Here is a 16,296-nt window from a genome sequence, read left to right as displayed (position 1 = left end):
GTGGATAATATTTCAAAAATAAAACTAAAAAAATAACAAACATGCACCTAATTTTTTTTCCCAATTTCACATGAAGCCATTATTTTAAAGGAAATAAACTGCCAGGGACTGTGATGGAAATCAGGCTGTACTTTCCTGGAATTTTACCTAAAAAGCAGTGTACTATTTTTATCCTTGCTCTTCCAAAGATGTGTGCATGGGCTTTGCCTTATGCCATTTAAGCTCACATTAAATGCATTAATCTTTATGAAAGGACTTTATAAAAAGACCCTTCTAAATACAACTAGTTGTGATATCAGTTTAAGTTACAAAACTTTCCTGGAACTAAGAAACTGTCATCATGGCTAGGCTTCGTGAACGAAGATTTGGGAAGGGCTCTACCCACATTTGCTACAAGCGCACTGGTGGCTAAAAAGGCGAATGGGAGACAGACAAGTCTGGTTGCAAAAGGCCCAGCAGAAAGACTCCTTGGATGATGTCGGCAAGACACGATTCTTTCCGCGTTATCTTTTCTCCTCTACAGTGATCCTGCATGCGTTCTCAAAAGAAGCAGCAGCGTTATAGATGGTGTGTCTCCAGACCTCCCAATTGGAGGCCAGAGTAGATCAGTTATGATGATCAGTATGGCCAAGGCTGAGATGTTGTTTCAGACAGTCCTTGTATCTTCTCTTCAGGGCTCCTCTCTTGCGGCAGTCGGTGGCAAGTTCACCATAAAGCAAGATCTTAGAGAGGCGGTGGTCCTTCATCCTGGAGACGTGCCCTGCCCAGTGCAGGTGTGTTCTCAGCAACATGGTCTCTATACTTGTGATTTCTGCCTGTTCTAGAACAGATGTATTAGTCACATAATCTGACCAGTGGATGTTTAGGATTGTACGGAGACAGCGTAAGAAACTGTACATACCAGTAAATCAAAACGATTAAAGTATTTATTGTTTACTAGAAAAAATAATATCAGTCATGTAAAGTGGGTGAAAATTTGACTTATGAAAGTATAGTTTAGATCTCTGTGTGGTCCTCCTTCCCTCCCCTCACAACTAATTAATGTATGGATATTTTTCCACTATTTCATGACACCAACTCTAATTCTCTATTACGTACTCAGTTGCTTACAGAGAAAAACCTGTCAGGAACTGTGTCTTCCACAACGTGCACAGAGAAGGCAGTTTTCACCTATGATGCCATCTAAATTATGAAAACAATTACTGGTCAGAGCTAGAAAACTAACAATTTCTCAGGAGTTTTCATGCATTAAAGATCTTAACAAGCTGGAGAACAGGGAATGAAATTTTACAGTTCACTAAGCATTTTTCCTGTTTTCTTAGAGATGGAATATCTTCATGCAAGCAGCAATGCAAAGAATAATAAGAGTCTTCACATGCTGAATCTATACACAAAATGACAAGCTTGTGAATTATAGTCCAAGCATGCCTGATACCATGGCCAGGAAACCTGCCCCACCAGTTGCTTGTCATCAAAGTCTTCTTTGATTTTGCAACAAAGGTAAATAAAAAGAATTGTTATGAGGAACAATGGGTGAGATTCACTTGAGCTGGGTTGGGAAAAGCTAAATCACAGTTTTCCAGCCAACCATTTGCATGTGTTTCCAAAGCTTTACTTGGCGATATGTGCAGTGTTTCCACTGTCAATGGGAAGCAGCTGCCAGCCAGATCTCATGTCTTTTGGGCCAGAACAAATCTGACATGTTCTAAACCCTAAGACTAGTGAAATAACACATGAATTTAAGTGACTAGTCTTTGGTTGTACTGCTCAAGTAAAAATTCCCAGGATCTCCTAAATACTAAAATATTGGGAGGAACTTTTTACTGGAGATTATGTATTATGTCATATTATACATGACAATTTATACCAATTTGTATCCTGAATAAAATATGTAATATGTATACCTATCATACATTTTACTACTATTCCCACTAGCATATCTTTGGGAGTAGTATTTATTTTTGTTTTGTGGGGTTTTTTTGGTTTGGGTTTTTGTTTTTTTTTTTTTTTTACCATGACCTTGGTCTCCCTCCCACCCCGATCACACAATTGTTTGCAGGACTGCTGCTGGCTGAGTTCAGAGTAAGTCACTGCGTTATTTGTTGAGTGGGGAGACAAAGAGGACCACACACAGATCTAAACCATAGTTTGATAAGTTAGATTACAATCCAGTTTACATTACTGACTTTATTTTTTCCAGCAAAAAATAAATACTTGAATTGTTTTGATTTACTGACATGTAGCATTTCTTAGTTATAGGGAAGCTTTGTAACCTGTAATGATATCACAACTTCCATGTAAACAGGAAGGTTGAATCTTTCTTCCTACTATACTTGTATGGCTTTTGTTATCATGAAGTGCCTCTTACTCTGAACTAATGTACCCTCACGAGAAGCACGCAAGGGTCGTCAATACCATTGCACAAGGCACGCTGGACTGTACAGAAAGTGGCTTTGGCACATGGGCTGGTTTAAAGCTCCCTGTAAGCATTGGATGCAGCAGAGTACATCGGTGTGGTTGGCACTGCTGAGTGCTGAAGGACGCCTGCAATTCAAACCCTAACCCTGTATTGCCCAAGGGTGTGCTCATGCCCAGAGGGTGGTCAGCTCACACCTTGTTACACCTAAAAGCTCACGCTTATTTTGCGGAAATAAGAGGCATGGATTTCCCTGCCTCCTCCCTCCGCTTGAGGAGGTTCACTTCTGTCATATCTTGTAGACGACACATGGTAGAGATTGCAACACTGGGGTAGACTGGTTGTGGACACAGCCACTGTGTCATTTCTGATGAGAGTGGGCTGTACGGAGAGTGGAATGCAAGTTTTAAAGGTCAAGGAAGAAGAGAAAATTGTCCAAAGGAAAAAAAAAAGCAGCTTTGTGTGTTTGCAGTAAGAGGTGTGGCTGGTGAGAGAGACTATTGTGTTCTGGAACAGTGTGTGTTTCCAAAATCTTCCTGCCATGGTCCGCCTTAGAAAAACTTTGAAGAATCAAGGCTGACACATCAACAAAGGTCAAATAATGTCTGCTGAAGGGTTGGCAAAGGGAGTATTTATTGTGATGAGAAATGAGCATTGCGAGCATTGAGCTGGTCAGTTATCAATGAACATCTTCAGGCACAGGAAAATGCACAATTAGCACAAATTGTTGACAGCATTTCCATTTGCTTGTTAAGATAACATCTCTCCTGTTCAAGTTCAGCTGGAAGACAGCTGTTCTTTCATAAGCTAATTTGAAGATTAGTCTATTATCATGAGAGTCATACAGTTAAATATGGCAACAGTTAGGTAGAGCCCTCCATCCTTTCCACATGGCTGGTACCATCTCCTCTGAGCAGTACCTTATACCTGACTGAAGATACAGAAAAAGGCCGGTGACATCTTGTGACTCTCCAGGAGACAAACCTTGCAGTGGAGAGGTCATTCACTCTCTGCTCTGTAGAGCCTTCTCAAGAGGACCCATAATTTTTCTGAACTGCTACAGATACTTAAGTTGGGGTACAAGATTCAGTTGCTGGAATAGTCTTGGCCCTCCTTTGAAACAATATGTTTTAAAATAAGAAAATATCATGACAATCTACTGTCCCTAAAGTAACAGATTTCTCCACAACACTCCATCCTTTAATATGAGCACCAATTATTCACCTGCTAATAACTGCATCTAACAACCCATTCAGCATTCCACACACTAAGAAGGCAGGCACAGATCTTAATTTCTGATTAGAGGAACTAAAGTTTGCATGTTTTGTGCAGGTGAGAAGGAGGCACAGATGCATGATGTGGAGAAGATAAAAGTAGTTCAAGAAAAGATTTAAAAAACAGATAATGGTTTTGGTTACCAAGGACAGAGGTGATGAACTGGTAATTATTTTTTTGACTTTACAGACCATAAATTAAACTGATGGCAATTTTAATGGAAATAACCCTAACCTCCTATTTTCTAGTAAAAATGTTATGTAATAATGTTATTATATATGGAGTTTATGTTTTTTCAGAATTAACAGTAAATATGCCTATAAAATTAAACCACATTGACTTCCCAACTGGTTTTGTGTTGAGGAACATGTGCAACAATAGCCACCCATTGCTAATGGTACAAACCTGAAAGCAAATAGCAGGTCATCTGATCTCTCCTTGGCCAAGCCACATCTTAGCACCAAAGCTGCTGTGAAGAAAAACTGTTGACTCTTCAGCAGGTCACAGATATTTGCAAGGACCACCTTCAGTTTGATTAGCTTATTCCTTGAAATTCCCCAAAGAACTGCTAGGAAGAAAGGCTCCGAAAACCAGGGTGAGCCACACAACCAACTTCCTGACTTAGAGGCCTTCCGCCTCAGTCGTGACCTGCCTGACTTTTAAGGTGTTGCTCGACCTGTAAAGGAAACATTTACAGCATCACTGCTGACGGGGAATCCCGTCTCACGAACAAGGGGCTCTTTGCCCTTCATGTTAAAGCAGAGATTACGGAGAACATAGTGAGATGCTTCTCTGTCACACCGTCATGGCCAATCCACTGGGGTTCACTTCAGGGTATCACATTATGGCATTTCCTTACCGCAGCGGCACCTTCAGCAGCAGGCGGTACTTTGCAAACACTGCTGGAGAGGGATGCCCCATCCCTGGAAGTGTTCAAGGCCAGGCTGGAGGGGCACTGAGCAACCCGGTCTAGTGGGAAATGTCCCTGCCCATGGCAGGGGGGTTGGAAAGAGTTGCTCTTTCAAGTCTCTTCCAACCGAAGCCATTCTGCGATTCCACGATCTTGGGAGAAATCTGCGTGCTCCTCAGCCCTCTGAGCTGGGTCCCGCGGCGGGGCACGAGGGTGAAGCCCAGCGGGGCTGGCGGGGTTTGGCCGCCGGGCGGGGCCGCGGGGAGGGCAGAGGCGGGGCCGGCGGCAGCGGCCGGGGCACTGCGGAGCCGCCGCGGCGCTCACCGGGCGGGGACTGCACCTTCCCCTCCGCAGAGCGGCACCGCCCCCGGCCCCCGCCACACCTCCGGCCCCCCGCCCGTCTCCTCGCTCCGCTACCCCGGCGGCGCGGCACCCGCTGCCCCGCCGCGGCTCTGCCTGCGCCGCCCCGCCATGGAGCAGGGGCCGGCGGGGGGATCCAGCGCCGCTGCCACCGCCGCTGCTGCTGCTGCTGCTGCTGCTGGCACCGGGGGTCTGCTCCTGCCCCTGAGCGAGACCGAGCAGCAGCGCTACTCCGAGCTCTTCTCGCGGTGCTGCCCGCCCCCCGAGGCGGCCGCCGGGGGCAGCAGCGTGGGCGAGCTGTTCCGGGCCTCCCAGCTGCCCCCGGACACTCTGCACCAGGTGGGTCCGGCTCCAGCTCCCCCCGGAGCTGCGGGTGGTTTGGGGGGGTGCCGGACGGGACCCGCTCCCGCAGCGCTGCGGGACAGGGGCTGGCGCTACCTGCACCGCAAAGTTGGGGGCTGCGGGCGGGCCGGTGCCCCTGCGCTGCCCGCGGGGCCGGGACGAGGGTCCCCTCCCCGGGCAGGTTTCCTCCCTGCTGGGGCTGCGCCGTGCCCGCTTTCTCCCTCCAGTCGGGCTGCTGACAGTGCTGGTGTGCGGCATCCGTGCGGTTCCCCGCTCCGGGTGCCGGTGCGGGTGGTGAGGGGCACCCCGTGCCGCTGGTGCTTGCCCTGTGCCGGGCCGGGCACCGTGAGCCCCGGGCGCTGAGTGCGGGCTCTCCCGGTCAGGTGGCTGCTGCCGTCGCCTTCCTCAAAAGGACCCTAAAAAGTTATAAAAGCAGTTGTGTCCGCAGAGTTGTAAGGACGTGAGATGTGTTAAACTCTTGGTTTAACTCTGATATTATTTTTTTTTTCTGCGTGTTGTTTCAGTGGAAAAAAAAAATCTGTAGGTTAAAATGATGCTGCGGGTTTTATGCCAGTTTTTGAGCACGAACACATCAAGGTGCGAAGTGCGAGGGTCTCGCCCCATCAGAGCAGCAGAGCCACAGAAGTGGTCCTCAACAGGGGCTGTGAGGCAGAACCCTCCTAGTTTTGAGGAGAAGCTTGTTCGGGGTGGGAGATGGCTTGTGCCAGCCATTTTCCAGGGACAGGGAAGAATCAGACTTGTTTTCTCCACCTGCGGATTAGTAATTTGACTAATGCACTGCAGTTGCGTAATACTTCTGACAATAAACTGAACAGAGACGGGATATTCCTGTTTATTAATTTATTTTATTTATTTACAGGAATCCTGTTCTTCAGTAGCTTTTAGTTATCAAGCAGAAAAAAGTTATGTTGAAGTGGAACTGATGTATAGTTGTACCTGGGCACCGCCTGAGGGTACTTATCTCATTTACTGCTTTCCTGATAGCTGTTTGGCCACCTCTTAATGGCCTATATGAATTCATATTACACAATATGAACCTGAACAAAAATTGTGGTATTTCAAGGATGTTTTTCTTCTTGCTTGTGCCCTTTACCAGATCACTAAAACTAAAATCTTACCAAGCACTATTACTACCTTATAGTGAGCCACACTGTGACCTTGGTCTTGCAGGTGAATTTTGAGTGGTGAAAGTAGTGATTTCACATAGATCTAGCACCAAGAGTGGGTCTTTTGCAGAGAGGATTTCGAATAAGAAGGCATATTTAAGAAACTTGCTATGGCACAGTTATTTCATTTTCCAAAGAAGTATGAAAGAACCCTCTTATTTCCACTATGAGGTTTCTTACCCTGTCATTTAAGTGAAACTTATGATCATGTTATTATCATAGTCTGTTTTTGGGGTCATTTTGATTATAATGTGTGACGTAAGCCTGGAAATGGTGGGGTGGGTTTTTTTGTTTTTAAAATTATTTCCAGGTATATTTATGCTGTGAAGAGAACATTACTGGGAAACAAGCCTGTAATTGGCTTCAGGAATATTTAGATAATAAGGCCTGTGGGATCTGGGTCTGTTTCTCTTCCTTCTTCCATCCCTCCCCCTCTTGTTTATACAGCACTAATCACACTGGCATTCTGCTCTGTGGCTGGAGTGCCTGTCCTCAAAACCCACTGCAGCCAGGTATTCTTATGTTTACTGAGATGTAAGAAAAAATGTAATGAATTTAAAAAAAAAAAAAAAAAGGAAAGGTGGGTGTTTTGATAGGGAAAATCCCACAACATTGTTTAAGATATTTTTCTGGTACTTTTTATTATCCTCCGAAGATGCAATTTAATATTTTCTCTTTAAAAAATTGTACTATTGTAACAGTTATAGGAGCAGGGTACAGAAGTTCATGGTGTATGTTTTCTGTTAGTACAGGAAACACTTCTTTTAGGCAGAGGCAGGTCGTTTGGTTTAAGATAATGTGTTTTCTTTGAAATAATTGTTGACTATGAAAGTTTGGGTTTTTGTTTGTTTGGTTTTTTTAATACTTTTTAAAATCACCATCTGTCAGTGCTTCACGTAAAGGCATCCCTACTGACTGACTGAGAAATGGTCATGCTGAGTTTGTTCATGTCAGAAATAGGGAGATTTGAATTGGAAACCAGTTCTGGATTTCTGCTAAGCAGAGCTTGCACAGTCCAGAAGGTACTTAACACCTTTCCCTGGCCCTTGCATGGCCTATAACAAGAGGCAGCTATGGATGGTTTTGTAAGCAATGTGCAATTTACAGCTTTTTATTCTCAAGGCATTCATTGAGGAGTGGTTTTGCAGATCAGAATGCTTCCAGAACTGGCATTTAGTGCCATAGCACTCTCAAACCTGTGCTGTTGTCTTCAGTTGTACTTCTGTAATAAGTGGGATGACTCTTCAAGAAAGAAGCGGCCTTTTCTTATGCAGTCTTTGATTGAGATTTCTTGTAAGCATCATGGGAAATCTCCTTCTACGTTCCTTAACTGTAATGGCAGGGTTTGCTGTCTAGACAAAAATCTGGTGGTGCATCCTGGCTGGAGTGCTGCTGTTGAGTATGTCAGTTCCTGTGGGAAAAGCAGTGGCATGCACTCCCAGTGAACAGACAAGGGTTGGGTTTGCTTTAAAGGCTACTTGGCTTAATCTGCGAAGTTATATAGATGAAAGAGGCTGGGTAACAGAGAGCAGGTAGGGAATGTGAGAGCATGTGCCAGAAGAGGAAATGCTGAAATAAATGGAAAAAAATCCAAGAGCAGTCGAGTCGGTAGGAGCAGATGGTGTGCACCTGAGAGTCCTGGGCCTTGCTAAGAATGAGGTGATTGAACATAGATTCATCACATCCAGGCTCATTAAAGCCAGCAATTCTGCTGAGCAATAGGGTACAGCAGAGGTTGTACCGATTTCACTTAGAGCCGAGATTGAACAATGAACTTGTCAAGAGTTAGTCCAGGAAAAAAGGTTCAAGTTAGCACTAAACTTAAAAATGTCAGACACTTCACAGGGCAGAGAAGGGCATGACAGGGACAGGATGGCATGGTTTTTGTGGACTGTATAATCATACTTCCCCAGTGTACTGAAAGTCTTTGGCTGGCTATATTGTATGATTAAAAAGATTTTATTTAGACTTGCACAAAGCCTGTGGCAAGATCTTTTACTAGGGGCTTTTAAAGTAACTCTTTAAAATGTCTATAATTTCTTGCCTGAAAGATCTGTGCTGGGGTTGTTTTTATTTTTATTTTTTACAATATTTATGTAGAAGCAGGAAAGAGCAGACTAGTCATTCACCATGCAGTTCTGTAGACTGTCAGAATTAGAAGAAACTCAACAGCATCAGCTGTGTGTATATATATATATATATATATATACGCACATCCATGTTGGTCAGGTTGAAGATGGTGTTCCCTATGCCTCAAGAACTGAATTTATGCAAATTAAAAAATAAATTTGGAAAAAAAACTGTTTTAAAGTCACTGGGGCACAAAAATATCACTGAAGTGAAGGTGATCCCACAGCATACTTTGTCACATAGATCAGTGTTGGTAGCCCTTCTTAGAGGGATGGGTGAGGGCAGCTCAGGGCAGGAGGCACTGCTGATGGCCATCAGTAGATGACAACAACGGGTTTGTGTGCCCAGGAGGGCAAACTCCCTCTGGGGTTTCCGGCGCATTCCTTGGAAGAATCTGTTTGGTTATGCTCCTTGAGTGCATTGAAATGTCAATACTCCACACTGTCTGATATGCTGCAGGTGCTGACAATGGCTGGTTTGCCTTGTCTCAATTTGCGCAGTTGATTCTTGACCCTCTTTTGAAATTGGCTGCCAGTGAGTGCATACAGCCTTCCAGCCTCTGCTCCTGCGTCTGGGACCCCAAAGTGCATTTGTTACGGGTACCAACGGGGTGATATCTGCAGGGATTTCAGATAAAATAGTGTATTGCCGAGTCAGTGCCCACTGATCAGCAAAGAAAAGGTACCTTGTGCTAGTTTTACTGTTTGTTGATATTCCTGTGGTCTCTGAATATTTCATCCTAAGAAATTAAGGAGCAGAATTGGACTCAAGATTTACACTTAAATGCTTATTTCTTTTCATTAGTTTCTGACTTATTTGATTAATTCTTGCTTGGTTGTCTGATGTTATCTTTAATTCTCAGCTTTATAAACCTTATTCTTATTTGTGGATGTGGCACTATCAGCACAGAGATCCGATTTTCTTAATAAAATGTGTTCTTTCCTCTGCAGATGAACACACTGCACAGTGTTATTTTGAGCTCTGAGGATGACAAGTACTAATTGTGTGATACTGGAGCTGTACAGGCACTGCATTTTTTAGCTGGGACTCTCCTTCCAGCACTGTGTGAATAGGGAACACAGACCAACGATCGTGCCTTTCTTCCCCAGGCTTCTTGAGTTAATTTGTGTTTATTGTGCCTTGTCTCTATAGTTACAACTCTGCAGTTTAACTGTATTTCTGTGTTCAAAAAGGAGAAGTGAGAATAGACTTAAAAAAAAAATTAAGTTGATATTTCTTTGGAAAAATGCCAGTAAGGATTGGTTTTCTATATAATTTTTCTTTTCAATTCCATAAGGATAAATTACTACCTACGTGATAGCTGGGGTGGGATTAACTTTCTGCCTCAAACAGGAAGAAAAGAACAAGAACTGTGGCAGTTACAGTACGAGCTGTTTAAGTGAAGAAAATCTGGATTTAATGGTACTTTACCAAAGATAAAATTCACTCTGTTGTAGCCGTTGACAGAATGTGGCATTATGGTAGTGCTGGCAGTGTGATTTAGCTGACTGAACAGCAGGTCCATCAAAAACTGGTGTTAGAGAGAAGTGGCATCCTACTGACATCTTTGAGCCAGGAAGAAACAAAAGCAGGTTACAACTTTATGTAAGTGATGCAGCAAGAGGAAAGGAAAACTGATATTTCAGAATCAGTACTTCTGGCCACAATCTCCTAAGGTGTCATTGCCTTTCTAGAGTTACAAGCAAACTTATGTTTATGAAAGTAGGAAAATGAATAACCCATATGCAAAAACCATAGTAGTAGTATTATTAAAAAAATTTATAAACTGTAACAAGGTAAAAGGTAAAGATTCACCTGAAGCAATCTTGATGTGTTCCAAAAAAAAAAAATAATAAAAAATTGAGGTCCTAGTACATCTTTAAACTATTTTTTAGCATTTAAACTATCACTTCATAATCTCTGCTTCAAGATTAGAAGTTTTGAGTGCCTCAGCATTGAGATACACAGTAAGTGATTTGTAGGAGCCGTTCCTTCCCAAGTGTGTTTCACACTGTAAAACCAGAGACTCTTAGACCTGCTTGTTACAGGTATCCAATAGGGTGGTCAGAATTAGCCTGGTCAGGGCCTGCAGCCTTCAGTAATTAACCCGCATAACAGCCAAGTGTCAATTAATTATTCCATTTTCCAAGTAAATAATGCATTGCTGTGCCAGTGATTTAAAATAACTCTGCAAGAGGGATGGAGAAAAAAGTTCCATTTGCATAAAGAGTAGCTTTCTTCGTGAGAGGTTGTTTAGTATGAAGCACGAATGATGAAGAACAGGTTTCATTTTTATGTTTTAAGTAAGTGGTTTTGTTATGGGACTTACGTAAGTGCAGTGGGGTTCACTAAACACTTAATATAACCCCTTCTGCTCTTGCCTGTACCTACAGCAATATGCTGTCAGTATCATGATGTGTATACACTGATGATGTTGACACAGTCTGTTTTGCAAAGGAGATGTTGAACAGACAATTCACTTCAGTGGCTGAATCTGGTGGAAACACCCCCCTGCAAAAGAGGGATGGTATAAACTCTAAACACATGAATTTAGCTGAGCTGAAAAACTTAGTCAAGATAGAAATGCTTGTTCCATCTTTCATGAATCTGTGACAAGGAATCAGGATAAATAACCTATTTGAATTTAAAATACTATGATTTGAGAAATACGACTGATATAATATTTGTAAAGCAAGATTCTTTGATGTATTAACATCTAAACATGCCAACAGTATGGTAAAATAAAACATTAATGAGCCATATGTGCTAGTTCAACTTTTGAAGACAGTGAAACAGTTGAACAGCTGAGTTAGTGGATAATTAACTGGAAAAGGTTACTGGAGTAGAAAATCAACTGTGGACAAATAGTAATCCCTTCTTCCTGAGCAGGGGGAATATTTTGTTTTTCCAGTGTATTCAGCAGCATTATTTGGTGACCACTGCATAAAATTGAGAACTCTGTTGGGAATAATTTTTTCTTTGTTTATTGTTATTGTTATTTTATTCCATTTTTATTTTTTATTCCTGCCATTTAGATATGATGATGAGGTGGAAAGATGTGGTGGGATGAGATCCATTCTGTGGACTAGTAGGACACAGTGACCAGAAATAATTGGCTAAATCAGTAACTGCAAATTATATTTAGTTCATTTATCAAAGTGTCTAAAAGACAAAATGTGTGTTTATATACTTCCAAATCTTTGTATATATAAGAAATGTGTGGCTTTTTTTTTTTTTTTTTTTTTTTATTTAGTAGAGGAAGGCTGGCTGTGTATTTTTAAATGGATTCTAGTTTTCAGCTAAATTTGACTTTGCACATATCACATGTACCTACACAAGTAGGTGTGTCTCTTATTAATCAAGAAAATTTAATATTTTATAGTAACTGAGATGTATATTAAATTTCTGATAAAGTAAGTATTAAAATGTATATTAAGTGATGTGGTTGCTTAAATGTGTTTTAAATTATTACTTGGGGGGTAAAAACAAAAATGTTACCATACTTATTTAAAAAGACTAAGAATCTTGTTTTAATGATGACCAACTAATGAGACAGATCTTTATCTAGAAAAATATGAAGTTAAGGTCTTACCTCTTTGAATTTAAATAGTATTTTAAATAGCTTATTTTTCCCAAGAATCTGCCTTGCAAACATTAAAGTTAGGATGCTTCATGCTGCCAGTCATTTCAGAGTGGGTGGTACATGTTGAAGATGCTGCCTCTGACAAGTGGTGTCACCTGCACAGAGCACACCTGTGGTGTGCTGTGGGTGCTCTCTGTTAGCGACAAGACTGCTTAAAACTACCCCAAGGTTGCACACTGGCTGCCTGTCAAGTCGTCTCTTGTACCTGTTTGAGCCACTCAGGCCTTCATAATGAGCACAGATCACTGAGCAGAGCTACAGGAGTGCCCCACATCCAGCAGTGTGGTTAGCAAATGCCTTCAAAAAAAAAAGGGGGGGAGGAGTGTCTTGAGAAACTTTGATAGCTTGACTACCAGAGCACATCTTCAGTGTTTTCTTCTGTTGCTTTATTTTTCTGTGTCTGTGGGATTTTTTTCTGCCCTCAGCGGTCTTTCCCCGTTCAAAAAAAGCTGTGAATGTTGGTTCTAGTATCTTACCCCTGCCTCTGTGTAGTCCTACAGGCTCAATGTGCAGTACTTGATTGCTCCCTTTCTCTGACAGAGGGTGGTGGGGAGGTACTGCCTTGAGCAGGGCCATATTGAAACGCTGGATTTAGGACTCGCAAACCCCACTGGCTTAGTGGCACTGAAAATGTAGAGTCGCCTGATGGGAAACACTTGGCTGAGCTTGAATTCGAAGTGTCTGAGCATGGCCATGGTGTCTGTTTGCTCACTAAAGTATGAGTCATGAAGCTGAACTCTACTTTCAGTACCAAGTGTCTGTAACATTACTTTATTATTAGGAATATAAATTTCAAGTGGTTTTTTGGCATGAGCCTTTTCAAATTCATTTACCTTTTTTTTTAATCCTTTGTTTTTCTTAAAGTGTCTTTCTTTCCACACCAAGAAACATTAGATCAGCTTTGGCATAGGCAACATTTCACATTTCATGCATTATTTACTTCTGGCATAATTTACACAGTGATGTCCTATGGAAGCCAAGATGATGGTATTTCAGAATAAAACAACGTGTCTAATCATTTGCAAAACAGAGTGACTGCTGAGGGCTAACAATTAGAGTCAGAATTATTTTGTTATGAACAGTAACACCAGTGGAGCAGTAAAAGGTGAAGAACTTTGAGATTCCAAATGCCTGAAATAAAAATAAAAGGGGAAGGAGGCCAAAACTCAAGTGTGATTCTGTATTCATTAAAAATTTTTTTTTTTTGCTTTCCCTTCTCTGAATAATTGCTGCCTTTGGAATAGCATCTTTGTTTTAATAGCCATAGGCTGCTTTTCCTTTACTGTGTACAGATAGAAATGCAAATACAGGTCTTGATATAAAATGTGCTGTAAAATCCTGGTGTACTGTGCATGGGCACTGGAGGTGATGTCGTCTTTGACGCTGATGTTGCTGCTTTGAAGTTCCGTGCTCTTCAGCTGAATTGAGGACAGACACCTGATTTGGACCCGAACAAGTAGGTTCTTGCTGACTGAATGATACATTTCTGCACATAAGCATGTTGGGTGAAATAGTGATAATCTTAGTGCTGTGTTTAGTGCTGTAGAAGAGAAAGAATTTGACCTGCTTTTCCAAGTGACGTGTTGATTCCAACTGGAGGTACATGGGATATAAGATCAAGGAAGGGCAGGAAGTGTCTTCTACATACACTGTGTGCAATGGAATTACCTATAAGGGCATGCCTTCAGTTTAGATTGATAACTCTACAGTCTTATAAAAATAGTCCATAATTCTCAACTAAAGAAGGTTTTTAATATGTGTTATTGATTAAGATAAGAGCACGACTGTAGAAGGTAGTGTTTTGAGTGTTTACTGCATTGCCTTTAAAAAGACCTGCTGTAGTTGTAAGCACTAGGGAAATGATCTCAGGAAACGTGCCAAAAGTGATAAAAAAGGAGGGTACAGGAAGCATCAAGGTTTTTTTGGGGTAACCAGTCTAAAAAATGATATTACAATAACTATGGAAGAAAGAAACTCATTTTAGAAAATTTTGATGGAATTTTGATGGAATGGGAGATAAGGCTATAAGGGATTTGTTTGTGGCAAAAATGCGTCCTATGTCCCCAAGTTTCTGTTTTCTTCTGTATAAGTTAAGTCTCATCTTGTCTAAAAGTGGAACAAAACCCAGAACTGCATTTTTACGGGAAATGCCAGAATTTCTTCTGGTCTTCTAGGGCAAAGTAAATTATGAGAAATGTTTGCAAGAGAAATTTCTTTGAAAATGTTTAAAACCTTGTAATTTGTTGAATTAAAACACTTTATTTTGAACTGCTTGGATGTTGAAGCACTGTGACATCTTAAACACATAAATTTTGGGAAGAAGGTTGTTCATGTGCATCATCTCTTGTTCCTTTTCTTTCCTTAGACTAATTCTGCCAATATGGATAGCAGTGATGGTGGCCAGGCAGCTTGTTCAGAAGGGAGACTGTGGTGCCTCAGAAATGTCACCTCCTGAGTAACCACAAGGTTTGAAACATCAAAACAGCTTCCACAGGACTGTATGGTACCTTTGTATTAAGGTGACCTGGAAAAAGCCATTTTATTTCCTGGCAAAAATTTGAAAGGCTCATTGGAATTGTAATGTTGGGTTTTTTGGGTTTTTTTTTCAGGAAGAGATTCAAGATGTTGCAATATTTTCAAGTAGTCTAGTTCAGGATGACTAGATCTGGTGGCTGCCATCTAGCTGGAGAGGATTTGTCAGGTTTTCCATGTGGTGGTTGTCACTTCTTGGATACTAACTCCTGTGTTTTTTAGCAACTTGAAGTGCTTTCTGCCACTGCTTTCAGAATGAAGGAGATACCAGCTGTCAGATCTGCCATGCAGACCTGACCATAATTGATTCTCATTCTGAGAAGTGGGAAGCAAATGTTTAAATCTCTGAAGAGTGGGTTTTTCTGTGGTCGTTGAAAGTTGTGGAAGACCTAGATAACTGTAGCTGCTAGAAATGTTCTCTTATTTAGCTATGTGGACATGTCCCATATGTCCAGGCTGTCTGCTCTTCTGTAAAGTCTGAATTCAGTATTAATGGTAAAAAAATTTTCCTTTGGACTGAAAATACAGTAATTCCCTTCTTAAAAAGAGTAAGAGAGAGAAACTGAATAGAAACCTATTCCAAAGTGACTGTATGTTTTTGAAGGTCATTGTGGGCTGACTTGTGGGTTACTGCCTGGGGTGCTTTCTGGGCTTGGTACCTGTGACATTCATGCCTCACAGCAGCTTTTTGTGCTTCTCGTACTTACATGAGATCCCTTGTGGTTCTAGTAGGAAGCATGAAGAATAGATAGGTTAAGACTTAGCTAAGGCTGAGGAAGCTGGGAGGTAAGTAGAAGCAGGACAGCAGTGAATCTCATTAAAAGCAGTGGATGTTAAAGAGATTTGAGGAGAAGCTAGGAAGAGTCATCCAGGTGGCCAGTATGTGTATTGGGGGATGTCTGGTTTGGGAGGAGATCAGAAGGCAAAAATAAATAAATCCCAATTATGTTGTTAACAGCTGCTTTCTGTTGTTGAGTAATAAAAGGCAGGATCCAGGAAGATGCTTGTTTCTGGTTTTTATTAGATGCTTTAGATGTCATGGGGATGAGCAGGTTATAAATATAAATGTCTGCTGCAGATGGAAGGTGGAAGACGCTTGAACCTGGTAACCTTTAAAAAGCGATAACATAAGGTTTAAAATTACACTGAGATCTGAAGCTTCTGACAGAGTCCTTGGGTAGTCCCATGGAAAGCCTGTCAATAACAAGAGAAAGACCAAACCCAAAACAAATAAATAACCCCCCAAACCTTCTCAAAACAAGGCAAATTTCAGTGCCAGAGTCTTACCCAGTTTCCAGGTTGTTTCTTACAAAGTGCTACCAAGGTTAGAAATGAAGAGAGCCTCACCCTTTTTTCTCCACCTGGTATATGATGGAGCTGTACCACTGTGACAAATAGTATGCTTGGGGGTTTTTTTGCACTTTTATTGTATCCTGCTGCTGCCCTCGCTTAACCAGGGACTTCTTTTTAAAAACAGCACTAGATCATTATTCTGGAGATA

At 41.7% G+C, this 16,296-nt stretch overlaps 1 protein-coding gene across 3 annotated transcripts in view; it reads left to right on the top strand.

The window, feature by feature from the left end:
* Positions 1-5,049: 5,049 nt before the first annotated feature.
* The window catches only part of REPS2 (RALBP1 associated Eps domain containing 2), a 94,895-nt gene continuing 83,648 nt past the window's right edge, over positions 5,050-16,296 (top strand). For all 3 annotated transcript variants that reach the window (XM_027638193.1, XM_027638201.1, XM_027638183.1), the window contains exon 1: positions 5,050-5,300. In XM_027638193.1, coding sequence (XP_027493994.1) covers positions 5,073-5,300 — 228 coding nt within the window. In that variant the 5' untranslated portion in view covers positions 5,050-5,072. The remainder of the gene's footprint in view (positions 5,301-16,296) is intronic.

The sequence above is a fragment of the Corapipo altera genome, unplaced genomic scaffold (genome assembly GCF_003945725.1).
Source record: "Corapipo altera isolate COAL_440 unplaced genomic scaffold, ASM394572v1 0, whole genome shotgun sequence".
NCBI classification, from domain to species: domain Eukaryota; kingdom Metazoa; phylum Chordata; class Aves; order Passeriformes; family Pipridae; genus Corapipo; species Corapipo altera.
The sequence above is the reverse complement of the archived record's forward strand: the minus strand, read 5'-3'. Positions and strand labels throughout refer to the sequence as shown.